Source organism: Apteryx mantelli, chromosome 3, assembly GCF_036417845.1.
Source record: "Apteryx mantelli isolate bAptMan1 chromosome 3, bAptMan1.hap1, whole genome shotgun sequence".
Taxonomy (NCBI): domain Eukaryota; kingdom Metazoa; phylum Chordata; class Aves; order Apterygiformes; family Apterygidae; genus Apteryx; species Apteryx mantelli.
The window spans coordinates 27,273,758-27,296,169 of NC_089980.1; the positions used below are offsets into that span (position 1 = coordinate 27,273,758).

Below are 22,412 nucleotides of genomic sequence, written 5' to 3' on the forward strand. Positions count from 1 at the left end.
TTAGTACAGCATGGATGTAAGCTATTCTGGGAAAAACACCACTTACGACCTGGCAATGATTTTTGCACTTTGATCTCCAACTCATAATTAATGATCACAGTTTGTTTTGTTTTAAAATGGAAAAAACAAGGCTCGACAGCAGATTGCACAAATATTGCTTTGATAAACTTCAGATATATCAAATATACAAGAAAAGCATTCTTTAAAGTACTACTGAAAAAGATAACACTGTGAGAAGAAAGCAACAGTGCGCTCCACAGCAGGTGGACCTGGTCTCAGGTTGCAAAGAAACAGGCACCTGATGACTAGGCACCTGATGTGAGACATTGCTTTGCAAAGCAATTTTTTAAATTCTCTTCAGCCAGTTCTCTTCAGCCAATTCTCTTCAACCCAAAACTTGCCTTGAAAAATGTGAGCTCTCAGCTTTTCTGGCATCTGGAAGAAGTTGCTTGGTTCACATTTTTAAGTTAAGATTGTACTATAGCAGCCAGACATTTTTTCCATGCATTTCAGTGTAAGAGAAGGGTATAGACAACCTTTAAATTTCATTTAAGGCCTTCTTTCTTTATTTACTGAAGTCAGAAAAAAAAAAAATCACGTTGGTCCACAATGCGAGACTTCCTGTACAGAAATAAGGAACCTGGGAAGACTGAATACCATAATTCCCTCTAATTTAGTAGTGCTGCTCCTTATGATTTGAAAATAACTGCAGAATGTTTTCTGAGGGTAAAAGTGTAATTGGTTATAGATCAATAAGTAATTTCTTTCAAGAGGAACTATTCTAGTTCTGAAAGTAGCAAGATTTTTAAATCAAGATCAAGCTAATACATTAACAAAGTTGAGATTAATCTAAACAACAAAATTTTATACTGCCCTAGTTAAGTTTATCTCAACTGATCATTTATTTATGTTGCCATAAAAATACAGATGCTTTCAATTTTGATTGCTAGTTATTTGCTTTAAGGCAGCTGAAATTACTTTTTTAGACTTCCCAGCATGACAGCCTTGCCTTCTGCTTAAGATTTATCATCACGCAGCAATGGTGAAATCACAGGATAACTTCTAATATTAAGAAGGAGCACAGTCAATTGTGGTACACTGTGATTCCCCCAACAGGTTCCACATTAAATCCTCCAGAATTAATGCACCTTCCTCTGACATTGCTAAATCCCACTTTATGTAATTAGATTGTAGTAAACTGTTATATCTGTACAGGTACTACAACGTGATTTTTAATTGAAAAGCCGTACAAGGTAGCACCGTATAAAGTAAGAGGCATTTTGAGAATGTCTGAAATCCTGCAGAGCATTGTATGCTATAGGCCATTATCATCTAATTCACTCTTGACCCTAAAAGGTTAATTAACAAACTGCTGTACTTAGATTAAAAACAAAAACAAATGCCACGAATATAAGAACAATCAAGACATAAAGAAATAACATGCATTTGTTAAAAATACTTACGATATGCAGCTCTAAATAATCTCCGAGCCCAGTAGAACTGTCCACTCGTACCAACACAGCTTCTTTTTGAACAGTACTAAACCCTATTGCCAGTCTGTCTGCACGAGTGCTTGGCCGATCATTAGGAGGCCACGTGTAAGTGATTTGTCCACCACCTTTGCTAAAGATATATGTTGTTCCCGCTGCAAAACAGAAATAAAGAGAATTAGTTCCCTGTACCAGTGTAAACCCATATGGAAAGTATGTGCTCTACAAAAATCAAGATGTTATCTTATAACAAATGATTCAAAAAACAAAATAAGGCTATATTTTAACATGAAGGGGCCTTTCGTTCTCAAAATTTTGCAGTAAGCTACATATTAGTGCTTTTTATGTAGTGCAATCAACATAATATAATATAATTGCATGTGCAGCTACTTAAAATACCATGACTGATTCAGAAATACATCTCTGTTCAAGAGAGTTCTTAAGCATATGCTTGAAGTTAAGAACATGTATCTGTGATGTGCTGAACAGGGATGAACTGAGCCCAGTGCTTTCCAAACTAGGCCTACACAGAGAAGAAATCAAGTAATCCCAGTAATCCCATGACTGACAACAAATGCAGCTCCACATATCAACCTGGTTTATGCAATGAAAATGGCATGCACTATACGATACATCATCATGCCTAGCGAAGCAAGACGTTAACAAATGCATTCAGGTAAGACTTTTACAGATCTAAGGTTTATCAGCTTGTTACAGATAGGGGTAACAAATGGAAGGGTAGAAACATACTTTACTTGTCATGCCAGGACAAAAAGATATCAATCTACCATCTAAATATACAATGGCTTATTTGCCATTAATACTAATGTGCAAGTTACAAGAGTGGATATCTTTGCATATTATTTCCAGAGTGCACTTACAAAATCTGTAATCTATTTTAAACAAGTATTGTAATCTTCGACCACTTAACACTCAGGTGCTGAACTTCATCACCAGTTGCTACCAGTGTATTTCCTAGGAACTAAAATAGCAGCATATCCGTTTAAAACTTGGATCCTAACAACAGCATGTAGCATGCAAAGTGTGCATTTGATCATTCATTTATAAGGTCACTACAGACTATCCACTTCTCTTCTGTAAAGACAGGGGGAGAGGTTAGAGCATGGTAAATATGGATGTCTAGTTACACTAGCTGTTGTAGGCTGGCTCACCTTGTGGATACTCATGAATTTACTATATGTTACTCAGTTTATTTCACCAAATACTCTCACTACATACTTTCCACATCCACACAAGGACTAAGTGCATCGCAGCATAAGAAAAATTGTCATTTTCTTACTTTCTTACAAGACTGACCAACAATTATGTGAGCATACAAAAGGGTTTACAAACCCATAAAGATGCAGATTTTTAAAGCTGAAAACAAGAAGTGCTGCATAGTTGCATCACTCCTTCAGTTTCCATATGTCTCAAAATCTTACTCTACTGTGGAGAGAGATTGCTTTGTGTCTCTCTCAAACTAAAAAGGTTATTGGTCTTTTTGAAAAGATATCCTGTATTTATTTCTAACTTCATTTTTCTTTATGGAATTACCTGCCTACTCATTCATTATTTTCCAGTACAATCAATTTTTAATATTTTATGCATTGTGCATAGAACTTAAAACTGTAAAACTCATTTTAAATCAACAGTCTTGTACAATTGCGCTGTGCTTCAAATAAATCCCTTGGCTCTTCTGTCTTCATGGCAAAACACCAACCTGCATGTGTGGTAGGAAAACTTGTCAACTTCCTTTAGCAAAGACAAACACAGGTCTGATATCTAAGGTTCCCCTTACGCTCCAAAAGAAATCAGGGTTTATCATCATCATAAGGAGTTGTACAAGAGCAGTGAAGGTAGGGGCTGTGCCATACAAAGGGTTGGTTATGGATATGGGCAAAGGGTGTCTGGTTGTGGGATCTATGTGACAAAAAACTAACCTCCCTCTCTCCCATCCCTGTTCTTCCACACGCAGTGCTGTGAAATATGCAGTATTCTGGTGCACGCTATTAAGCAAGGATGGCCGAATCTCCAGGGCATGTGCACTGCAGCACAAACACACGGCAGACAGGTAGTATCACTCCTGATGGTCCCAAAGTTCCCCCCTTTGCTACTAGCGTTGACTTCAAAACTTGAGCCAATTGGGGAGTGACAGACTTTGGATACTGACGCATTAATGACACATTAATATCCCTAGCAAAAGGATTTACTCTGTGTTGCTGAAAAGTGGAGGGCTTGATCCAAAGCTCATTCAAATTAGTGGCAGTCTTTTTGCTGACTTCATAAAATAGCGCGTCAGGCCATGAATAAGGTTCTTGTAAGCAACAAAACTGGGAAGGCTAAGAAAAACAAATCCGTACACTTCGGTGTCACAGATGATACTGCTGAAACAGTGCATAAGATTTAAGTGGGAGGGCATAATTCTCCTTTTCTTGCTGGTAGCAGATGTGTTCACTGAATAAAGAAGACAAAGAAAAAGCCTGCCAAGTGATGGTAGAGTCATATTGAATACAATGACCCAAAAGTAAGTCTCCAGATCTGAATAAGGACAGACTCTGTTGATGTTCTCATTCAAAGGTAATCTTGGTCAGTTTTTTGCTAAGTACTGTCCATCAAATAAATGGAGGAAGAGCAATTCATTCCATCCTACTGCTGCACTGATGCCAAGGTCAACATTAGTAGAGCTGGATAAAATTTGCTGCAGATCTTAAACTATTCAGCATCAACATTAAAATTTCAAAACTTATCTTTTATCCAAAATAACATGTGGTTTATGTTTTTTTTATGTCAAAGCTCTCCCTTCTTCGTAACTGTCTATTTTGTAGCTCTTCATACTAGCTGAGTGTCTGATAACAGGTTAATTAATCTGTGTTGATGAATACAGATCTGCCTTTGTCTAAGCTACACAGGGAGTCAGGTTTTTTGAATTTCCTGTATTAATTATGAAAAAATGGGTCGGAAGCCATTTGAGAATAGGTCCTCTAATGTTTATATTTCAAGAAAGACAAATATAATAATGTAAAATTCATTACTCTGGGATTGATCTCAACTTACAGCCCAGCCTCCCATTAACTATTAAACGCTAGAAACTTAGCGACTGTTCAAAACCACCATGCTTACTATCAATTTCAGATCTGTTAAGAAACAACAGAGGAAACCTAATTCACTCGCTCCACAAAGGCTTTTTATGCTCTCTGACAAACCTTATAATGTCTCTGCCATTCTTTCAGAACATTGCCACTAAAAACCAGTCATCTTCCTTTTCTTTTTTAGCTTACGGCACTTGTTGTTTGGGATTTATGATCTCAAGAGAATTGAAAGCAGCAGAATTAGAATGTCAAGAATAGCAATGCCATCAGCGCAGCGCTTCTAAGTAGGCAAGTTTGTTACAAGCCAGTTATATCTCTCAGCTGCAGAATTTACTGCATAATTCTTTATGTGTCCATGCATCTATACAATGTTTAGGAAAAATGTCCATACAGCTCTTTGAAATTCTTAGCCATGAAAGCATGGTTCCTATTGTAACAAACTGCCAGTGGTCAAGATACAGTAATGGTTTTTAATGGCCTGGGTCTCTCAAGCCCTACTTGTTTGCAAAATTCATCTTTATGAAATAGCGTATTCATTTCAGTACGGGCTGGCAGCAACTCAAGGACATCTGCTTACCTATACAGTACTGAAGAGATGAATATTTTGTTTAGTGCCTATTTACTGTATCTATTATTGTGCATCACTGCAAAGCTTTTCAATGTTTATTGCTCTGAAGTCAAATCTGATGGAGTTCAATAGTTTGCTCAAATCAAGCAACAAACCCACAGCTTTCTACCTCCCTCATATTCATCCCAATTTTGTGTTCGAGATGTATTACACTGAAGGGTAATATACATAATTCCATTTTTCCCTTATAACACTAGTAACAATGTTTATTTTCAACATGAAAATGGCAGCCTTCAAATGCTGATCAAGTGAAAGTGGTGGTTTTATTGAGCTCTGGAGCCCAATGAGCTACGATTCCACCAGATTATTGCTGGAAACCTAACGACTGAAGCCTTTAAATTTCAACAATGAGCACTGTGAGCTGCCCTCTCATTAACTCTAAAACTGCTTTTAACCATTATAAAAATATGAAGGGTAAACATTACTGGTTATAACAAGAAATTATCCGATAATGTAATTTTCTTCCTTCTCTATGTTACCAGCACTTTACTTCATTTTGGGATAGAATGTGAACCCTCTTATTCCCACAGGTAAGTAATTACTTGTATTGATAAACCCACTGAATCCAGTGAGACTATTTGTGCAGGTTACTGTTAATTACCAAGAGTGAAGAGTTCACAATATAAAACTATATATACACATATACAAAAAGATCTGTATGGAAGTATTTTAATCACACTTGCTGTGTGCAGGGGACCATATGAATCTCCATTTAATAATTCTTTTTACACTTTCATCTTCATATTTTCATCCTGCACACAGCTGAGATTTCAGAAAAATGCGCAAAATTTTCCATACATAGATTTGTACACATTTTCTGATGTAAATACAGAAAAGAATGCTTGAAGTCTGAAACATGACCTTGCTTGGAGGTGGGGGGTAAGGGGGGTGTTTAAAAATTAACAGTTTGGTAGATTAAAAAACAACCCTTCAGTGTTTCTTCTTAGACTCTGATTTAAGTGTTATTAATTATTTACACAGAACAGAAAATATATGCCATGGGGCTGAGATGAGAAGGGAATGGCCATTACAGTTAACCATGGGAAGAAGATGGGAAGAGCTGCTGAAAGAATTATTTCAAACTGAGGATCGTGCACAGGTGAACACTTCCCGATGACATCCCGGTACATTCTCTCCCCACAACCTGGGCAGGAGCATGAATAAGGATTGTAACTGTTTCACTGTAACAACTACATCAAGCTTTTCCAATTACAAATTATTTAAAAACAGAATAGGTTTATGGGATGTGGAAGGAGAAGATTTTCAAAGGGATCAATGCTTGTAGCCCTCCAAAAAGCTTGGGTGTTTTTCGGGTGGGGGGAGCTGTTGCGCTTTTAAAAAAAAAAAAAAAAAAAAAGGACTGTGTACTGCTGCTGTGGATAAGAACAGAGAAATGCTGTCTCCTTCTCAGGCAGGCTTCCTCTTAGGTTCTTGGATGATGGGGTCTAGCACTGATAAAGCCTGTTGCTGGGTCTGGTTATGAATTGCCTCATTAATGATCTCCTCTTGCTACTTCAGATAAAGATACCGATGAAAATAAAGACAACTGAAAACATCAGCCTGCCTATCTTCCGCCTTCTGTGGGACCCACATTTCACTATGCCTGAGCTAAGCTCTAAAATTCCATTTTTTCTGCAAATCTGCAGGTTTTTAGCGAGTCTGAGGCCACATCATGTTTACAGTGGCTGCTGCAAGCTTAATCTCCAAACTTCCAATATTGTCTACAATACTACTGAGGCCCCTGTAGTCTCTGGATATGTTAATACTGCACTAGTTGTAATCTAGAATTGGAGCCTATTTCACAGCATGGGACATGAATTAAAAGCTATGGTCAGGAAGCTGGTTTTACCCAGACAGTAACCATATGAATATGAGCTCAATTAGCTCAATCACTAGCCACAGCAATTCACCAAAATGAGTCAAGAAAGCAGTATCACCAATATGTACGAGATGCTGAAACAGAAGAGCCCTCAGCTCATTGCTGCTGTCAGCTGCCTCTTTCAGCTTGTCTATCAACCAGTCAATGCCAGTATTAAAAAGGTAGAGACAAGATATAGCCTTCTACCCTTGATAAAGAGAAACCATGCTATGTGTAACTACCATTAATTCAAATGCAGCTTTACATTGTACTACAGAATTGTTCTACCCAAACCACTCCAGCAACCCTGATTTGCCTTATCAGACTCCGTTAGTTTTTTTCAATACACCAAATCCAAGTTTGTTAGAGATCTATAGAAAAAGTGTGCATGGTTTATTATATTCAGCTGTCTTCCCCAAGAGCTGTCTCAAGCTAAAGGTCTGGGCAATAACAGAACAACCCAGTCTGAAGTCAAGCTGAGCATCCTGGCCTTTGCAGTGACATTTACTACAGATTCAAGGCAGTAACAAAGCAGCAAAGTCTTTACCTTAGACCACTACAGTTGCTATAGGTAGCTTAATCAGCTCAGCACTATGTCCTTCTGTCCCTCCCCCAACCAACCAACCAACCGAACAAAAACCAAAAAAAACCCCTCCGTTCTTACTCCTCCTTTCCTCCAGTCCATGGCTATTGGATTAGGAGGGTATCATGGTTTGGAAAATCTTTTGTAGGCGACACAATAGTATTCTCACCAGTCTACAATGACCCCTAGGGTCTTCCCACAATTCGACTTTCTGATAACAGACTCTTGACTGAAAGGAGTGTTCAACATGACACTGGCCATTGGCTTTACTAACAAAAATGCATCTCCACCTTTGGCTTCAGGCACTTGGACTGAAGCGTGGTCTGATTCAAATTAAAAGTCTTATTTGAGTCAAGGCATCAAAAGGTTTTCCACTCTACACTGCCAGAGGCCACTTAAGCATTAAGGACTGAAATCTCAATTCCTTTATCACTGCATCAGGAACTGGCATTATATTAAGTCATCAATACTGATTATTGCCCAGTTGGTTCTAGGGCCTCAGCCTTCAAACATCAAACAAATTAGTGAGGAGACACTTCAGCATGGCTGCAGCGCAGGGGGGGGGAAAAAAGAGATTAAAGTGGAGACCTTGAATTTGCTGAGAACTTAGTGGAATGTTTCACCATTAAATAAGTCATGTCATATCTCTCACAGGCCAAATATATGTCAGTAACACAAGAGAGAAATGCTTTGCCCATGCAGGGAAAACGTCAGACTTATTTAAGACCCTCTAAACATTAAAGCTGCTATATAAACAACAAAGATACAAACAAGGAGGGTTTGTATCTCATCATTTATATCATACACTGCATGCCATAACAAAGTGGGAGAAAATTTACCCCACTGCAGTTCCAATTGCTGTTGGAATTTTAATTTCTCAATTTCAAATGTGAAGTTCTATTTTTATTAAGTTTTTTATAGAGAAGAAGCTTATGCAGTTGCACTACACATCCACTGCCCTTGCTCATCCTCCGATAACTTTTCAATCCAATAGCCAGGTTCAGCCAAATTTGAGAGAAGAGGAGGCAGAAATTTCAAACACAATTAACTCTTACAGTTGAATGAAAATCAGTGACTGGGTAAAGGAGAAATCTGCAGAGCTCAACCACTGTACTTTCTGTATGGCAATAACCTGTAGGGCATTTGACAGCTGTATATTGGTGGGGCAGTCAATACACTCAATGTGCTATGTTAGCCAAATAGCTGTGCCACTCACACAGCGTGTCATCAAGAGCACTGGGAGGAAGAGAGGGCAGAAGCTGCAGTTATTGCAGGGAGAGACGGAAACATCTGGGAAACAAGGCACCATTCCATAAGAAATCAGGATTCATTAGTTTTGCTGCTCTTAGAACAACTTGTTCCTATACAAAGCCAAAACATATCATGTGTGTATCATATCCGTAATGACGATATATAGCTCTATTGCTTTCAATAGGGTTAATAAGAACTAAATATAATAGGGTTATAAAGAACTAAAACCGGTGAGTAAGGATGACACACAAAATGTGTATACCCATACAGAATTAGCCAGCTTAGCATTGTTATTACAAGTTAGCATCATTCATACCATCATAAACAACATAAATGGTTAAAATCAATGTTTCAAAGGAAAAAAAAAGGGGGGTTTCCAACTGGAATGAGATTCTAATATCTTTACTCAAATCAAGTAGCATTTTATGCCTTGAATGACCCCACTGATTTAGACTGGATCACTTAACTGGAGTAAAATACTACTCAGTTTGAGTAGGTATATCAAACTAAGAACTTTCAAAGGTGTTTAAAATGAATGTAATTTTGAAAGGACCTTGGCTAAGCAATAGCTAGCTGAAGGAACTGCTAAAATAATGTAGAAATTGGAGTATCTGTTCATCTGAGTTATTAAGAAAACATGAGTCAATTTAGAAAATGCCAATAGAATTGATAACATTTAGGCACTGATTCTGTAAAATTATTGCGATTATTTTTGAAATGTCCACAATAAAAAGTTCTGGGTTTGTTTTAGGCTCATTACCATATTCATTTACCCCAAAGTTATGACTTTCTTTATGAAAAGATATAGCCTTTTTAAAGCAAATCTGACACAGACTGGTAAAAGACCTTTATTGCTCATCTCCTGTATCTCTTAGTTCAAAAATTTTTACTTCCTGCCTATTACCTAATACTTTTTCAGCATGGATAGCTGTTCAAAATGAATTTAGAACATTTCTGTATGAAATGTAAGCCAAGTAATTCCCCATTATTGCCTTGCACCGTTATGTAATGTGGATGGTTAGAAAATGATACATTTCTGAAATCAAAGACTGCTTCAAATGTCATACTGCAGCCAACACGAAACATTTTAATCCATTATAACTCTATTAAAGGTAACAAGGATACAATGTGTCTGACTCTGAAAGCTTGCCAAAAAGTCAGATGGAAATTAAAAGTCAAATGTCTATAAATAAGGGAAGATTTTATTCCTCCTACAATCTTGCCAACATAGAGTTAAAGATAAACTTCTTTAACAGTATCTAGAGAAGTGGAAACTACTTTGTGGGGAAACACATGTGAGAAAGCCATGAGATGAAAAATATTTTAGGATAGATGCAATGTAAAGGCATTATCAGACTGAAGAATGAAACTAGTAAACGCAAGCACTCTTAAAGACAACAGGACTGTTCTGTTCCCTACACTCCTTACATTAGGAAGCGTCAAGGCCTTATATTGCAATTTAACCACTGTTACAGTAAATTCTATTAAAATAAATGGTACCTGCATTTGTGGGATGACGGGACTGCACAGTCCACTGATTTGCTTCTTATGGCTTATTAGTTGGGCCAACATATAAAAAGAATATAGTTAAGGGACTGGTTAGTTGAAGGGGTTTGTGACAGGATGCAGAAACTGGGACATCAACTCAAATACTACCCAGGTTGACAGAGACCAAATGTTGTCACCATCTGCTGGTGGCCTATGCGAAATCATTCAGTGGTTCCAGTCCAGGGACCTTTCAAACTCAACAGATACCTGGCAAAAGTTAGAAGTTCTGCAAGCCAACTAACTTCTGAGTTGATGGCATTTCCAAGCTTGCTGACTAAACTGGGAGGCCTGTAAGTTGAAAACAAACTGTTTATGCACCAGAATCTGAACAGATCTTACACAAAAGTAACTCGTCACAGATGTTCATGTACACCACAAGTCAGTAGCAGAAAACCTGAATTTCTCTTTGAGGTTGGTTTGTCTCTATGTAGATCCATCAAAAGAGATGGCTTTTCAGAGAAAGAGTAACAATAAAAAACAAATATGCCATTATTTCACACAAAACAGTGTCTGAAGCAATGTTCTTATTCGAGTATCTACAGCAGTGTCCTGATTTTCAGAAGTATCATGGCATTCCTGGTAACCTTGAAAAATCAACCCCCCCAATTTTAGTACTTAACCGGGGTTTAGGTGTTTAAATGAAGACACAAACATTTGAAAAGACCAGCCTTGAGTTATTTTATCATGTTAAAATGGGCAGGAGGTTTGCTTCAAATCTGTAGTGTATTTCTAGGCTAGAGACTTTATTTCTTTTTGTTTCATTTGAAATGCATTCTTATTGGCTTCCTTACTAATACTCCAGCTATTCTTTCTTGCATTCAGTTAGTTATTTTTAAATGGCACTTATATTATCTTACTTGGTAAATTGTGCATCTCATAATTTACTCCAGAGAAATCCTAACATACTGAGAGCTCTCAAAAGTAGTAAAAACTTTTCTTACAAGAAACACATAACACGTGCTGAAAATAAAGCATTGCTAACTACAAGCCTGTTAAATTCACTGAAGAAATGATACAAGCACAGCAAGAATGTCAGATGCTAGGTAAAGACAAGAAGATACTGTTACTTGCAGCAGAAACATGGTACTAGTAAGGCTGCAATTTGCAAGGTTTGTGGAGATGGAGCATCTAGTGAAAACTGCAAGTTGTATTAAGGACAACGTGCAATGATGTTTGATATTTTTTCTTTGTAAAGCTAGTGAAGAGTAAAATGTACAATGGCATACATGCTCTCCTATAAATAACTTAATTATTAGTAGTTAGCAGATAAAATAGCGTTGTTGTATGAATGGTAAGGCCATTTCTGAACATTTTCAAGTAGATATACATGGGCTGAATCTGAAGAAAAACTGGGAGAGCGTAGTTTCTTAGTTATGTCACATCCAGAAATGCAAAAATAGCAACCATTCTTCTTCTAACAAAAATGAAATGATAGATACTAAATCTCTGAAGAAACACATCTTAAGCCTCTGTGAAGCACATGGATCCACCCCTGCAGCAGCGGTTCAGTTGCTACAGGGGTCTCAGTGGCAGACCTGGCACGGGGAAGCACCGATGAGCCTGCTACGTATTAACTGCAGCCTGGTAGCGTTGTCTTTCTCACTACAAGCATGAGCAAGCTCCAAATTTCATGATCCATTTGACACAAAGAATAATAATTGATAAATGATCCACTAGATTTAAAAGCAAGACTAGTCTTCATCAGTATTACACACACTTAACCTTTGGAAAAGTATCAGGTAAAGAGGGAGTATGATGTAAAAATATCTGCTTGGGTCAAAAGCAAGCCCAGAAACAAGAATCAGCAAGCAGCTACAAACGATACTCTGCCTGGAAAGACTTCCTGGTCATTATCTCAAGGATCGATTTTGGGGCATCTGTGCTTATTTGTGTTACCAAATTTGCACATAAAACAAACAGTGTGAACAAACAGGCACATGCAGATCCAGTAGTATTCGTATCTTAACAGTGATTAGACCACTAGAATAAAAGCTAACAGGGGCCAGCCAGGTTGGGCCAATTCACGTCTTCTCTACTTCTTTCTGTCCTACTACCTAATAGATTTCCAATTGTGGTCTGGCACAAAAATGCTACATGTCTTGCCATTATGATAATTGCTATCATTCTTCTTTGGAAAGTCCTTATGCTGTTGTTTGTAAGCGACAATTCACTGCCAGCTTCAGAGAAAAAAGGAGCTGCAGTGAAAAATAAGCGTCTTACGCTCTTCACTGTTTGTTTTACATAGCTGAGTAATTAGGGAGCATGGCTCAACCACTGATTCCCATAACGGTGTTTGGAAAGAACCTGGCACAAAAGCTCTGAGGTGTAAGCTATTCATTCGTCTCAATGGGGACTAACTCAAGTGTCAACTATGATATTTCACATGCCAGTGCTACTAGCTATGACTGAGTTCATCTGCAGACACATGAAAAGTGGACACACTCTGGAGACTAACCTAGTCTAATTAGGACACTGACTTTGTGTAGGCCCTTCTCTTCCAGTGCTCTGGCTGAAGGAAATTATGGCTGCTTTTATTTTGCAGAAATGGAGATCAGTCTTCAATAGTTTGGGAAGCCTTACCTTAATAAAACACTTTACAGTAACATATAAAAAGATGTTAAGAAAACTATTAGTAATAATACTATTAGCAATATTAGTAATAATACTGCATGTGGAATTCAGAAATTATTCCATGCAGAAATGTGCTCAGAAATAGCCCACTTTTCAATAAACATTTGTCTAAGTTTGGAAAAAAAAACAAAAACAAATAAACCAAAAATCCTCCAACATTACCCAATAAAGGAAGGTAAAAATGAATGACTCCAACACATCAAAAAGGTCTTTTGCAGAATCAGCTGAGGCATATTAATATAGAAGTCTTGAGGACTCTTGCACTACTGTATCTCTTTCACAGATGCACATAAAGCTTCTGTTTCTACAGAAGTTTCTACATCTCACACAAAAAGTAAATCCATTGAAGACGCCCGAAGATCAAAAAAGTGGTTGTATACCATTTGACTTGAAATTTGTTAAATTAAAATTTACAGTTCATAAGGGAAAGAAGGCTCTCTGTCTTATGAATGTTCATCTAATAAACATCAATCAGAAATTAAGAATCATTATTTAAATCTAGAAGGTTTTGTTCATATCCTGTTTAGTTCTCAGAGGACACTCTCTATTCCTTGCTCATGCTGGCTCAGTCTCAATAAGATGGCTATTAAATGAGAGGCTGGCTTTGGGATGACTTTGCTAGCGTTTATAGTAACAATGCAACCTAAAAGCTGCAGTTAAACAGGAGAGTAGTATTTTTGGAATACCCCGCTGTTCGAAAGTGCACTGTGAATATTAACATATTCCAGTAAATTAGTTTGCACTCATTATCATAAGCAATTACTTACTGTTTAGATGCTGCTGATATTAAATTGGCAAGCAATTTGCAAGAATTAATACATAGCATAAAAAGCTTTTTGACATTCTAACAGTATGAAAAGACAAATGTTTCTAGAAACACAGTCTTTTATATACAGAGGTCTCTATATAAAAATTTTGTGTCTCTCTTCCTAGCTGGTATCCTTTCTCCAGCAGAAAGTGGATAATGACCAGAGGCTCAAACAGACTCTCTAAACTTTGTTTCGACACTGTGGAGCAAATCATAAATACCTCAGGCCAAATGCAACAGTACCATCTCATTCACACAGAAACTATTTTCATGCTCTTTTTTGAAAATAATAGTTTAGAAAATACATCAGTGTGAAGTTCAGTTCTTTGCTCTCGGAGCTATTACTTGGGCCTGGTATAACCCCGTCGGATGGCAAGGACAAATTAACACCCTTGTCCTCAAGATGCAGGCAGGGCCAGCACAAGGTAGCTCTATGGAGGAGCCGTCCGACTGCAGGCAACAACAACCACCTGAGCCTATCTCTCTTCAGCCTGAGCAAGCAGTAATTCCAAACAAAATAACTGCAGTTACCTCAAAGTAAAAACCAAAGTGAGAGAAGAACGGGGCCTCCTACTGTGAAGCACATTTAGTGTGTGTTAAAGCGACTTTCCTAACATACATCCCAACAAAGCGTCTTGCTTCGCCACAGAAAAGGTGCAGATGATGTAGCACGAACCAAAAATAACCCCGGGAGCTTTGCCGGGAGGCGAGAACAAGGGGAGGACAGGGGGAGCATTTGCCTCATTACTTGGTTTACCTTTTGGCCCCTGCTGCAAGCGCCCCGGGTCCCAGCTGAGACACCCAGCATGCCTTTTTGGGCTGTGGTTCCCCATTCTCCATGCGGCACCCCCAGCTGTGGAGCCAGCAGCGAGGCCCTGCCGGGGCACTTCCAACTATCTGCTTGCATATTGTGTCTACCTGTCCGCTTGTACAAAATTGCCTTAAATGCGACCCTGGACCTTAACGGGGGCCTTGGGAATCCAGCATACCATAAACAAACCACAGTAGTTTAAGTAATTCCCAGAATATATTTCTAAAAATATAACTCGTGATCTCAGGTCTCAATCTCTTAAGCTATGTTTCCGTCTGGAACCAATTACTACAGTCGTCTTCTATCTCATAAAACACACAAGACTGTAATAGAAACACTAATGCATCCTTAACTCTAGGAGTGCAATGGTCCCTGCCTGCCATGCTCGATTATGCACTATTCTATTATGTATTATTGGGTTGAAAACATCTTAGATAAAAATAGTCATCATTAAAAAAAAAAAAAAAATCATTTAATCAGTCCTTAAACATCTTTTACCCTTTTCAAAGCTGAAGCACTTTCTGCACCTTTTTTATTACTACCTTTTAAAAACATAAATTTTTAAATTATTCTTTTTTTTTTAATTGAACCTTCCAGTTAGCCTTGTGAACTTAAACTGCATGAATTTCAGAGCTAAACGTGATATGTGGCTTTGTCTCTGAAATAAAGTATTGAAGTTCTCATCTGATTAACAAACCCAATTTTTTGTTCTTATTGACCTTGAATAGTAAAGCCATTTAGCAACTGTTTGTAATGAGACTACTTAGGATAAAGCAATACACTGCTCAAAGTAGGGCCTGAGTCACTCTCTATTTTCCCTTCCATCAATACTTCATCAACTCTTTCTTCTAAACCTAATCTGCAAGAGTTTTGATGAATTGTTTGGCTTCTAAAGACGCGGCAAAAACGGTGAGCAGCTCTCACAACCACAGGCCAGTTTTCCCTCTAAAGAAATGCACAACCTTACAGCTGATGCTCAGCATCCATGTCCTTAAGCTTTACTAACTCCTACATTTTCTGGAGAAATCCAGACTCATCTACTTTCATCAGAAACTTGGCTGTTTATGAAATTTAGCAGTTGGATTGTTAAACCTGAACTGTAATGGAAAAGAAAAACACATGGCTATTTCTTTAAACAGTAATTGCTGTTAACTGCTATTAAACCCCATTGATTTTTGTAGACTCAATCTTGACTTCTTTAAATGTGTGTTATGCAGATTCTTATCAGTGATGAAAATTGTCATTAATGTAAATATCACGATCAGGAATCTTTCTGAGAGTTTCATAATCTTACAAAATCAAAACCTGAAGGAATCTGAACTTTCACTAACAAAAAGTAGATTTTTAGAACTAATAGCTGCAATGAAAATTTGCGTATGTGACCCCAAAACATCCTAAAGGCTCCTTAAGTATTAAGGGGGAACTCATAATTATGTTTTGAAGCCATTGCTAATAATGAGGTATTTTTATGGTCATATCAGTTTGCATTTAAAACATCTCAAAATCATGAACAATTGTCCTGACAGTTTTCTGTAGGTAAATAACAGCACAACTCATGCAAAGGCTGGTCCTGATTCTCTGCCACTGCACAAGATGCTACTGGGAACTGATGCTTTTTAACCTTCTTAACTTTTGTGTAACCTAACTCCATAAAAATCTACAGAATGGCAATCCCAGTCACAGATCTGGTGTGGGTTTAGAGGAAAACAGAGGGTATATACATGCCATGAATAAGGGAAAGGTAAAGAAAAAGCTTTGAATTAGAGTCACATAGCATCTCTTCAACAGTAACATTAACAGACCTGAACCCAAAACATGCAAAAGATTCACAAGAGGGCATAAGATTTACTTTCCTTCCCAAGACAGGACAACCAAGGAAGAAAATGTGACATAGACATTCAAATTACTCCTTGAGATGCTTTATGCTTATGCAAACAGGTAGCATGTCTCAAAAAGACACTGGACTTGCAGCACCGTTCTTGCTCTAATTATGCTGGTGGGTGGAAAAGCCTGCTTTTGTAACATGATAGCTCAATCTGACAAATTTAACAAAATTGTAAAGCTCAATCAAGTCATGGGCAAATATTCTGAAAGCATGCCAAACAAGCCTAGATCCCTCAAATCCCGGACTATGTTACCCCAAGTATGTTATCACCGCTTCCCCAGGCCAGCATTCGTGCCCAAGAGACCCTGCGGCACAGCGCTTCGGGAAGCCGATGCAGCTGGATTAGTCGCTCCTTCTCTCCCAGCAGAGCTCAGATCGCCCCGTCTGAGAGCAACCTACTTGCACCATCACTGAACCCACCCCCAGGCATGCAGAGCACCCTTCTCCTAGCATCCATGCCACAACGTACTCAAAATATTTTCTGCTCCAGGGATTAAACTCATAAGACAGCAGTAAAGAAAGAGTGAAAGCTATAAAGGCTCAGGTAAACAGAGCCCATGATGTACTGTGGTCATGCAGACCCAACTGCATGACCAAACGCCACCTAATTAGAGCTGTTATCAATATGACGGTCATGTTAAATGGTACTAAGCACACGCTGTACTTACACTGATATTTCTGTTAATGTTCATCAAAGTAATTCCTGTTTTAAAAGGGATGATTACTCAGTACCATTATCAGTCCCAGCCTCATTATATTATACTGTCACTAATACACTGAAATCTCAACTACAGAAAAAGATTCATTATCTCAAGTGCAGAGCCAGTATGAGCTGTGTATGTTCCATAGAAAATACAGGTTTTGCATGGAAAAAAACATCATGTTTGAGCAAGACACTGTGCCCCAAAGTCTTCCCTCTACCATGTTCCAGCTTAGGCAGGGGACCTGGATGCTACATCAATAACTCAGTTTATTAATTCTGGGCAGCACATAGTAAATTGCTGTCTGTAGCAACTTGTATTGATGGAAGAGTGCAATTGAGGAACTTTCTTCTCCTTTAAAGAAGACACTTTAGGTGGCACATCAGGTGTAACAATCAATGGTTCCCTTGCTTCTTTCAGTTTCTTTCCATGGTGGCAGTCATAAGAGATCATTTTAAAAGAAGCCAAATTGGTATGTTTACCCTGCATTCTTCTATGCAATAGTTCGTATAGGAATAAAGTGCCATTTCATCTGAAAAGATCCTCGGAACTATTGTAGTTTGGGATTTTTTGCTGCAACGTATTTCGTTTATTTATTTACACTCAAGACACATAATAAAAGAACATGTAGCCTGACCTTTGGACAACTGTCAGAAAGCACAACTCTGCAACTACAACAACCGGCGTGACCTTCCTGTCTATATACAGCAGCTAACAATCACACACAATAAGAGAGAAAAAAGGTACCCTGGTCCCTGTGTAGAGAACTGCAGTTGGTCAGGCAACACAGCCGGTTCTCAACGCACCTTCAGACATACGCTTTGTGGATGCTTTCAGACTACCCTGGACCAAAGAGACGAATCCCAGAACCGTTCCCAGGGATGCCCCGCCAGCAGTGCCCCTCAGTTTTGCCAAACGGGTTTCTGCCCTGCTGTAGCCATCAGCGACTTCTAAGCTTGCCTGTGCACAAAAGCATGGGGCAAAACGAAGCAAAACTTGACTATGGCTCAGTGAGAGTCTCACACTGCCACAAAACACTGTGACAAATGCACTGAGCCAGTGCAAGTCCACTCTGTCCGTTCAGATACTCTAAAACATTTCTGTAACTCTCGCTCAGTCTTCCCAGACTCCGTGCTGGACCATGTATCATCTACCTCTCTGCAGGCACCATGAACACCATATTAAGTGCTCCTCCGTATCTGCATCAAATGCACGCAGCTGGGTGTGCACAGACCTGGTAAAAAGGATTTTGAGGCTACGGTTCCACTTACAGGGCCCTCAGACTCTGCAGTCTTTACCCAATGCACCATTTGAAACCCATTTATCGTGCTCACAACAACACGCTCCTTGCAGCAAATGGGCTGCACATTATACACCAAAGTTTTGCTTCCAACAGATTTCAAACGCTCCACAGAGAGAGATGCGTGACAGCCCAAGTTCAAGCTGACCAAAAGCATATATTGCAGTAATGTACATACTGGAATGTAAAAGGCATAACTGGATAAAAAAAAAGAAAAGAAAGAAAAAGAAAAAACCCATCATGACTACTGTTAATTTCCTATCAGTAATCCTACACTCCAAGTGAAATACAAGTAGCAAATGTCAGTCAGGCACTCTCAAAGGAGCAGAAATAGCCACCACCGTATTCCCTGGTCCCTTTGTGTGGTGCATCAATAGTGCCTGGGTTTTATTTGGACAAGTATATAATGCAATATGCTATGCTGCTCAGAGGGCATGTTGTTGATGTTATTGATTGGTTTTACACTACTGCAACCCCATTGTTGTCACTAGAGCAACTGAACCACAAACAGATTCCAGATTAGCCTTTGAACATAAGACTCCGACATTTCTAATTTTCTAAATTACGCAGGTAGCTTTGTTTCTGCTCTTCCACTTGACTTTTCCTTTTTAATAAACTCACTGCTATGGGACCTCTACTCAATGGTCTTCCTTAAAAATATGGGACAGAATGCAGTCCATTAAGGCATTTATTAGTATTATTAGGATTTTATAACATGATAGCATAATCTGTCCTTTGCCCAAAGTAAACACTTTTAAAGGAAAGTCCACAGGGAGAGTAAAACTGAAGCATTTTTGAAAGTAGTGAATATTAATCAGATATATAGATAGAGGAAAACAGAATGTTATAGTAGAGAGATATAGCAAGTAGAATCAAAATAAAATAGTAGCGTATACTTTGGAGAGGAAGGTGGAGGAGAAGCAATCAAGAACAATCTGACAGGAGGAAAATACAACTGCTGCTAACAAAGAAGAGGAAAAAAGGGACAGAAGGGTGAACACTTGGATACTTGCACTGAAATTAGCACCTTGGAAAGGGGCAGCCAGGGGTTTCACACCTGGAGACTCCAGGCTCTCTTCTTTTCCAGCCCAGGAAAAGAACCGCAAGGCTTGGTGCTCTCACTCGTGGTGTAAAGATTTGTGGGCTGGAGGACACCTAGAGTCTTAATCACCATACCTGCGCTATTTAAACAGGTCTAACCTTTCCTATAATCTCTGAATCCTATGTCTATTTTATATTTGTAGTGAATCTGGTAGGATTAAATTCTGGCCCACAGAAATTCTAACTAAACTTGGAGTGTCTATATGCTAGGGTTACAGATACTTGCTTACAGCGCGCCTATTCATTTCTTGAGCACTAAAGAAAACAATATACAATAATACTACATATTTGGATTATATGAGATCAAGGTCATATAAACTGTGACTGTGGTAAAAGCAATCAACACTGGCTCTTTTTTAATAGGATTCTCACAGGTCAGTATCACATGATTGAGAAAATAAAGAAAAAAGTAGCCTCTACAAGCACCTAAACTTTAGGCATCTAGTCTAAGCTAGGCACAGGCAGGCAGGAATCTTTAGGAAGGGATTCATTCCCTTCCTTAACTATTATGCTCTTCCCTTATTATTGTTTTTGTAACTTTGAATCTTTAATTAAGAATTAGTTCTTTCAAAGCAGTTTATAAAATTCAGTAGCTACAATTGGTTTCTAAGCATTTTTTTCCTTTCCTTTCAGTCTGTAAGCAGGCAACAGACAACACAGCAAGCACACTACTAATCAATATCATCCTCCAACCACATCTGTCTTGCATTTGCATCACTCCATTTGTACCTAACCTAACTCAACACTTCAACAACAAAAAGCCAGAAGATAAATATTTGAGGAGGAGCAAGGCAGTAAGTAAGACTTGCTCCAAGACTGGAAGAAGTCTGGAATAAATACAAATGGCAAAAAACTTGCTGATAAACAAAAAAAAGAAGTTAAACTCAGCAAAAATGATGTAGAATAATAAAAGCGAATTGTTATATTGCCCCTGACTTCAAAGAAGCCAGGATGTCACTTGAGACACCTTTCCATTGAACACAATTATGAAAGGAGACTCGAGCTCCGTGTTTGCTAAATGTGAGAATGCCATATGATGGAAGGCGTACATGAGGAAACACGGAAAACAGCAGCTAACTCGAGGCATCAAAGTTGTACGTCCCATTTAGGATAACCTCTCCACAGGGTTATTGAGAGCATCTAAATTTGGAATCCAAATCCCTCCAGCAAATATACAAGGGCCTCCAAAGCCCTGAATTAGATCCATAAATTAGAACTCCAAAGTTAAGGCAATGTGAATATTTTCAAGGTATCCATAGACCCAGTGCTACTGTCCCTGGAATAAACAGCAAAACTACCATGAGAAAGCCTAAGTTTTAACTGCACAATCTTACATATTCCTGTTAAATCAGTGTAAAAGTTGCACATAGTTGATTAGGAACCAAATGTCCACCTGCATGTGAAGAAGGACTAATAAAGTCATGATTTTTTTTAATAATAGGGATGAAACATTTTCACTACCAGCAGTTAGTGTCCAATTTAAGTACATCACTGAACTGTCTTGCTCTTTGCAGCTGTATAAGCAATCCAACAGCAGTGATGAATGACTGCAGATGAGGAGGTACATTAAGCCTACACGGCCAGTGCCTCCTGAGTTGCTGCTATTGTACGTATCTCCTATAAACAGGAAAGAAAAATCAAGAGGAGAGCCTCTGGGAGAAACAAAAACCAAGAAAGAAGTGCAGAGAGGGGGAAGGTGGATTATGCTGTATCAGTGTGCAGGTATCACAAAGAGCACAGAAGGCAAATCCAGTACAACTTGAAAATAGAAGAAGAGGGGACATTTAGACCTGAAGGCATTACTTGGAATAGTATGCGAAGCAAAGTTAATTACTGTGAGGTTCAGTAGTAGAAAGAAAGAGTATTTCAAAAGCTAGAAAGATACATTGGAAACTATCCATGGGGTATTATAGGATACAAACACCGAACAAAGCATATAGAGTGAGAATTCTGAATTATTAAATAAACCATAAAAGAATATTAACACCTGATTAAATTATGCAAATGGTATAGGTGGAGGGGACGAACCAAAAGGTACGGAAAGTAAAGGCGGAAAGAAGGGGAAAAACAAAGAGGTAAGCTAGCTAGCTAGATGATAGATAGAAGGGGGGAAAAAAAATCATAGAAACTGTATCTATGGCAACACTGAGATAGAAATTAGTAGACATTCTTTCTGCATTTGAAGTCTGAGGGTTGTAGGAAAATCAAGTCAAGTTGCCAGCTATTCTTCTGTGGTCTGCATCATAGAAAAGATGTCAGGAGACAGAAAAGAGAATATTAATTGGGTCAGAAGGAAGAAAATAGAACACTGTTCTTGCTTTCCTAATGTATTTCACTTTTTAGTCCTTGTTTTCTAGACAAATGATGGGCAAATTTTTTCAATAAAATTCTTTTTTTCCTAAGAAATACAGGTCTGGCTGTATTTCAGTGAATCAATTTGATTTTAAAGAATGAATGTAGAATTAAAAGGTTTTGTATCAGCTGTTTTTTAAAAATTACATTTAACTAATCTAGAATAAAGATCTAAAAAGTTATTTTACTTGATTGTCTTTCTCACAAAATAAATATCAGAGCCAAACAATGTTATTTGCACACTGTTAAATTTGTTCTTTATATACACTCTAAAAACTTATTAGCTATGCATACTTAATTCCTAATATATTTTAAAAAGACTTATAAAATACTACAATATTTTCCACTCAAGTCTTTTATTTCTCTAATGTATTGC

At 38.2% G+C, this 22,412-nt stretch overlaps 1 protein-coding gene across 1 annotated transcript in view; it reads right to left on the bottom strand.

The window, feature by feature from the left end:
• NRXN1 (neurexin 1) overlaps positions 1-22,412 on the bottom strand; it is a 723,763-nt gene that overhangs the window by 228,899 nt on the left and 472,452 nt on the right. The window contains exon 18 of the mRNA XM_067292993.1: positions 1,464-1,645. Coding sequence (XP_067149094.1) covers positions 1,464-1,645 — 182 coding nt within the window. The remainder of the gene's footprint in view (positions 1-1,463; positions 1,646-22,412) is intronic.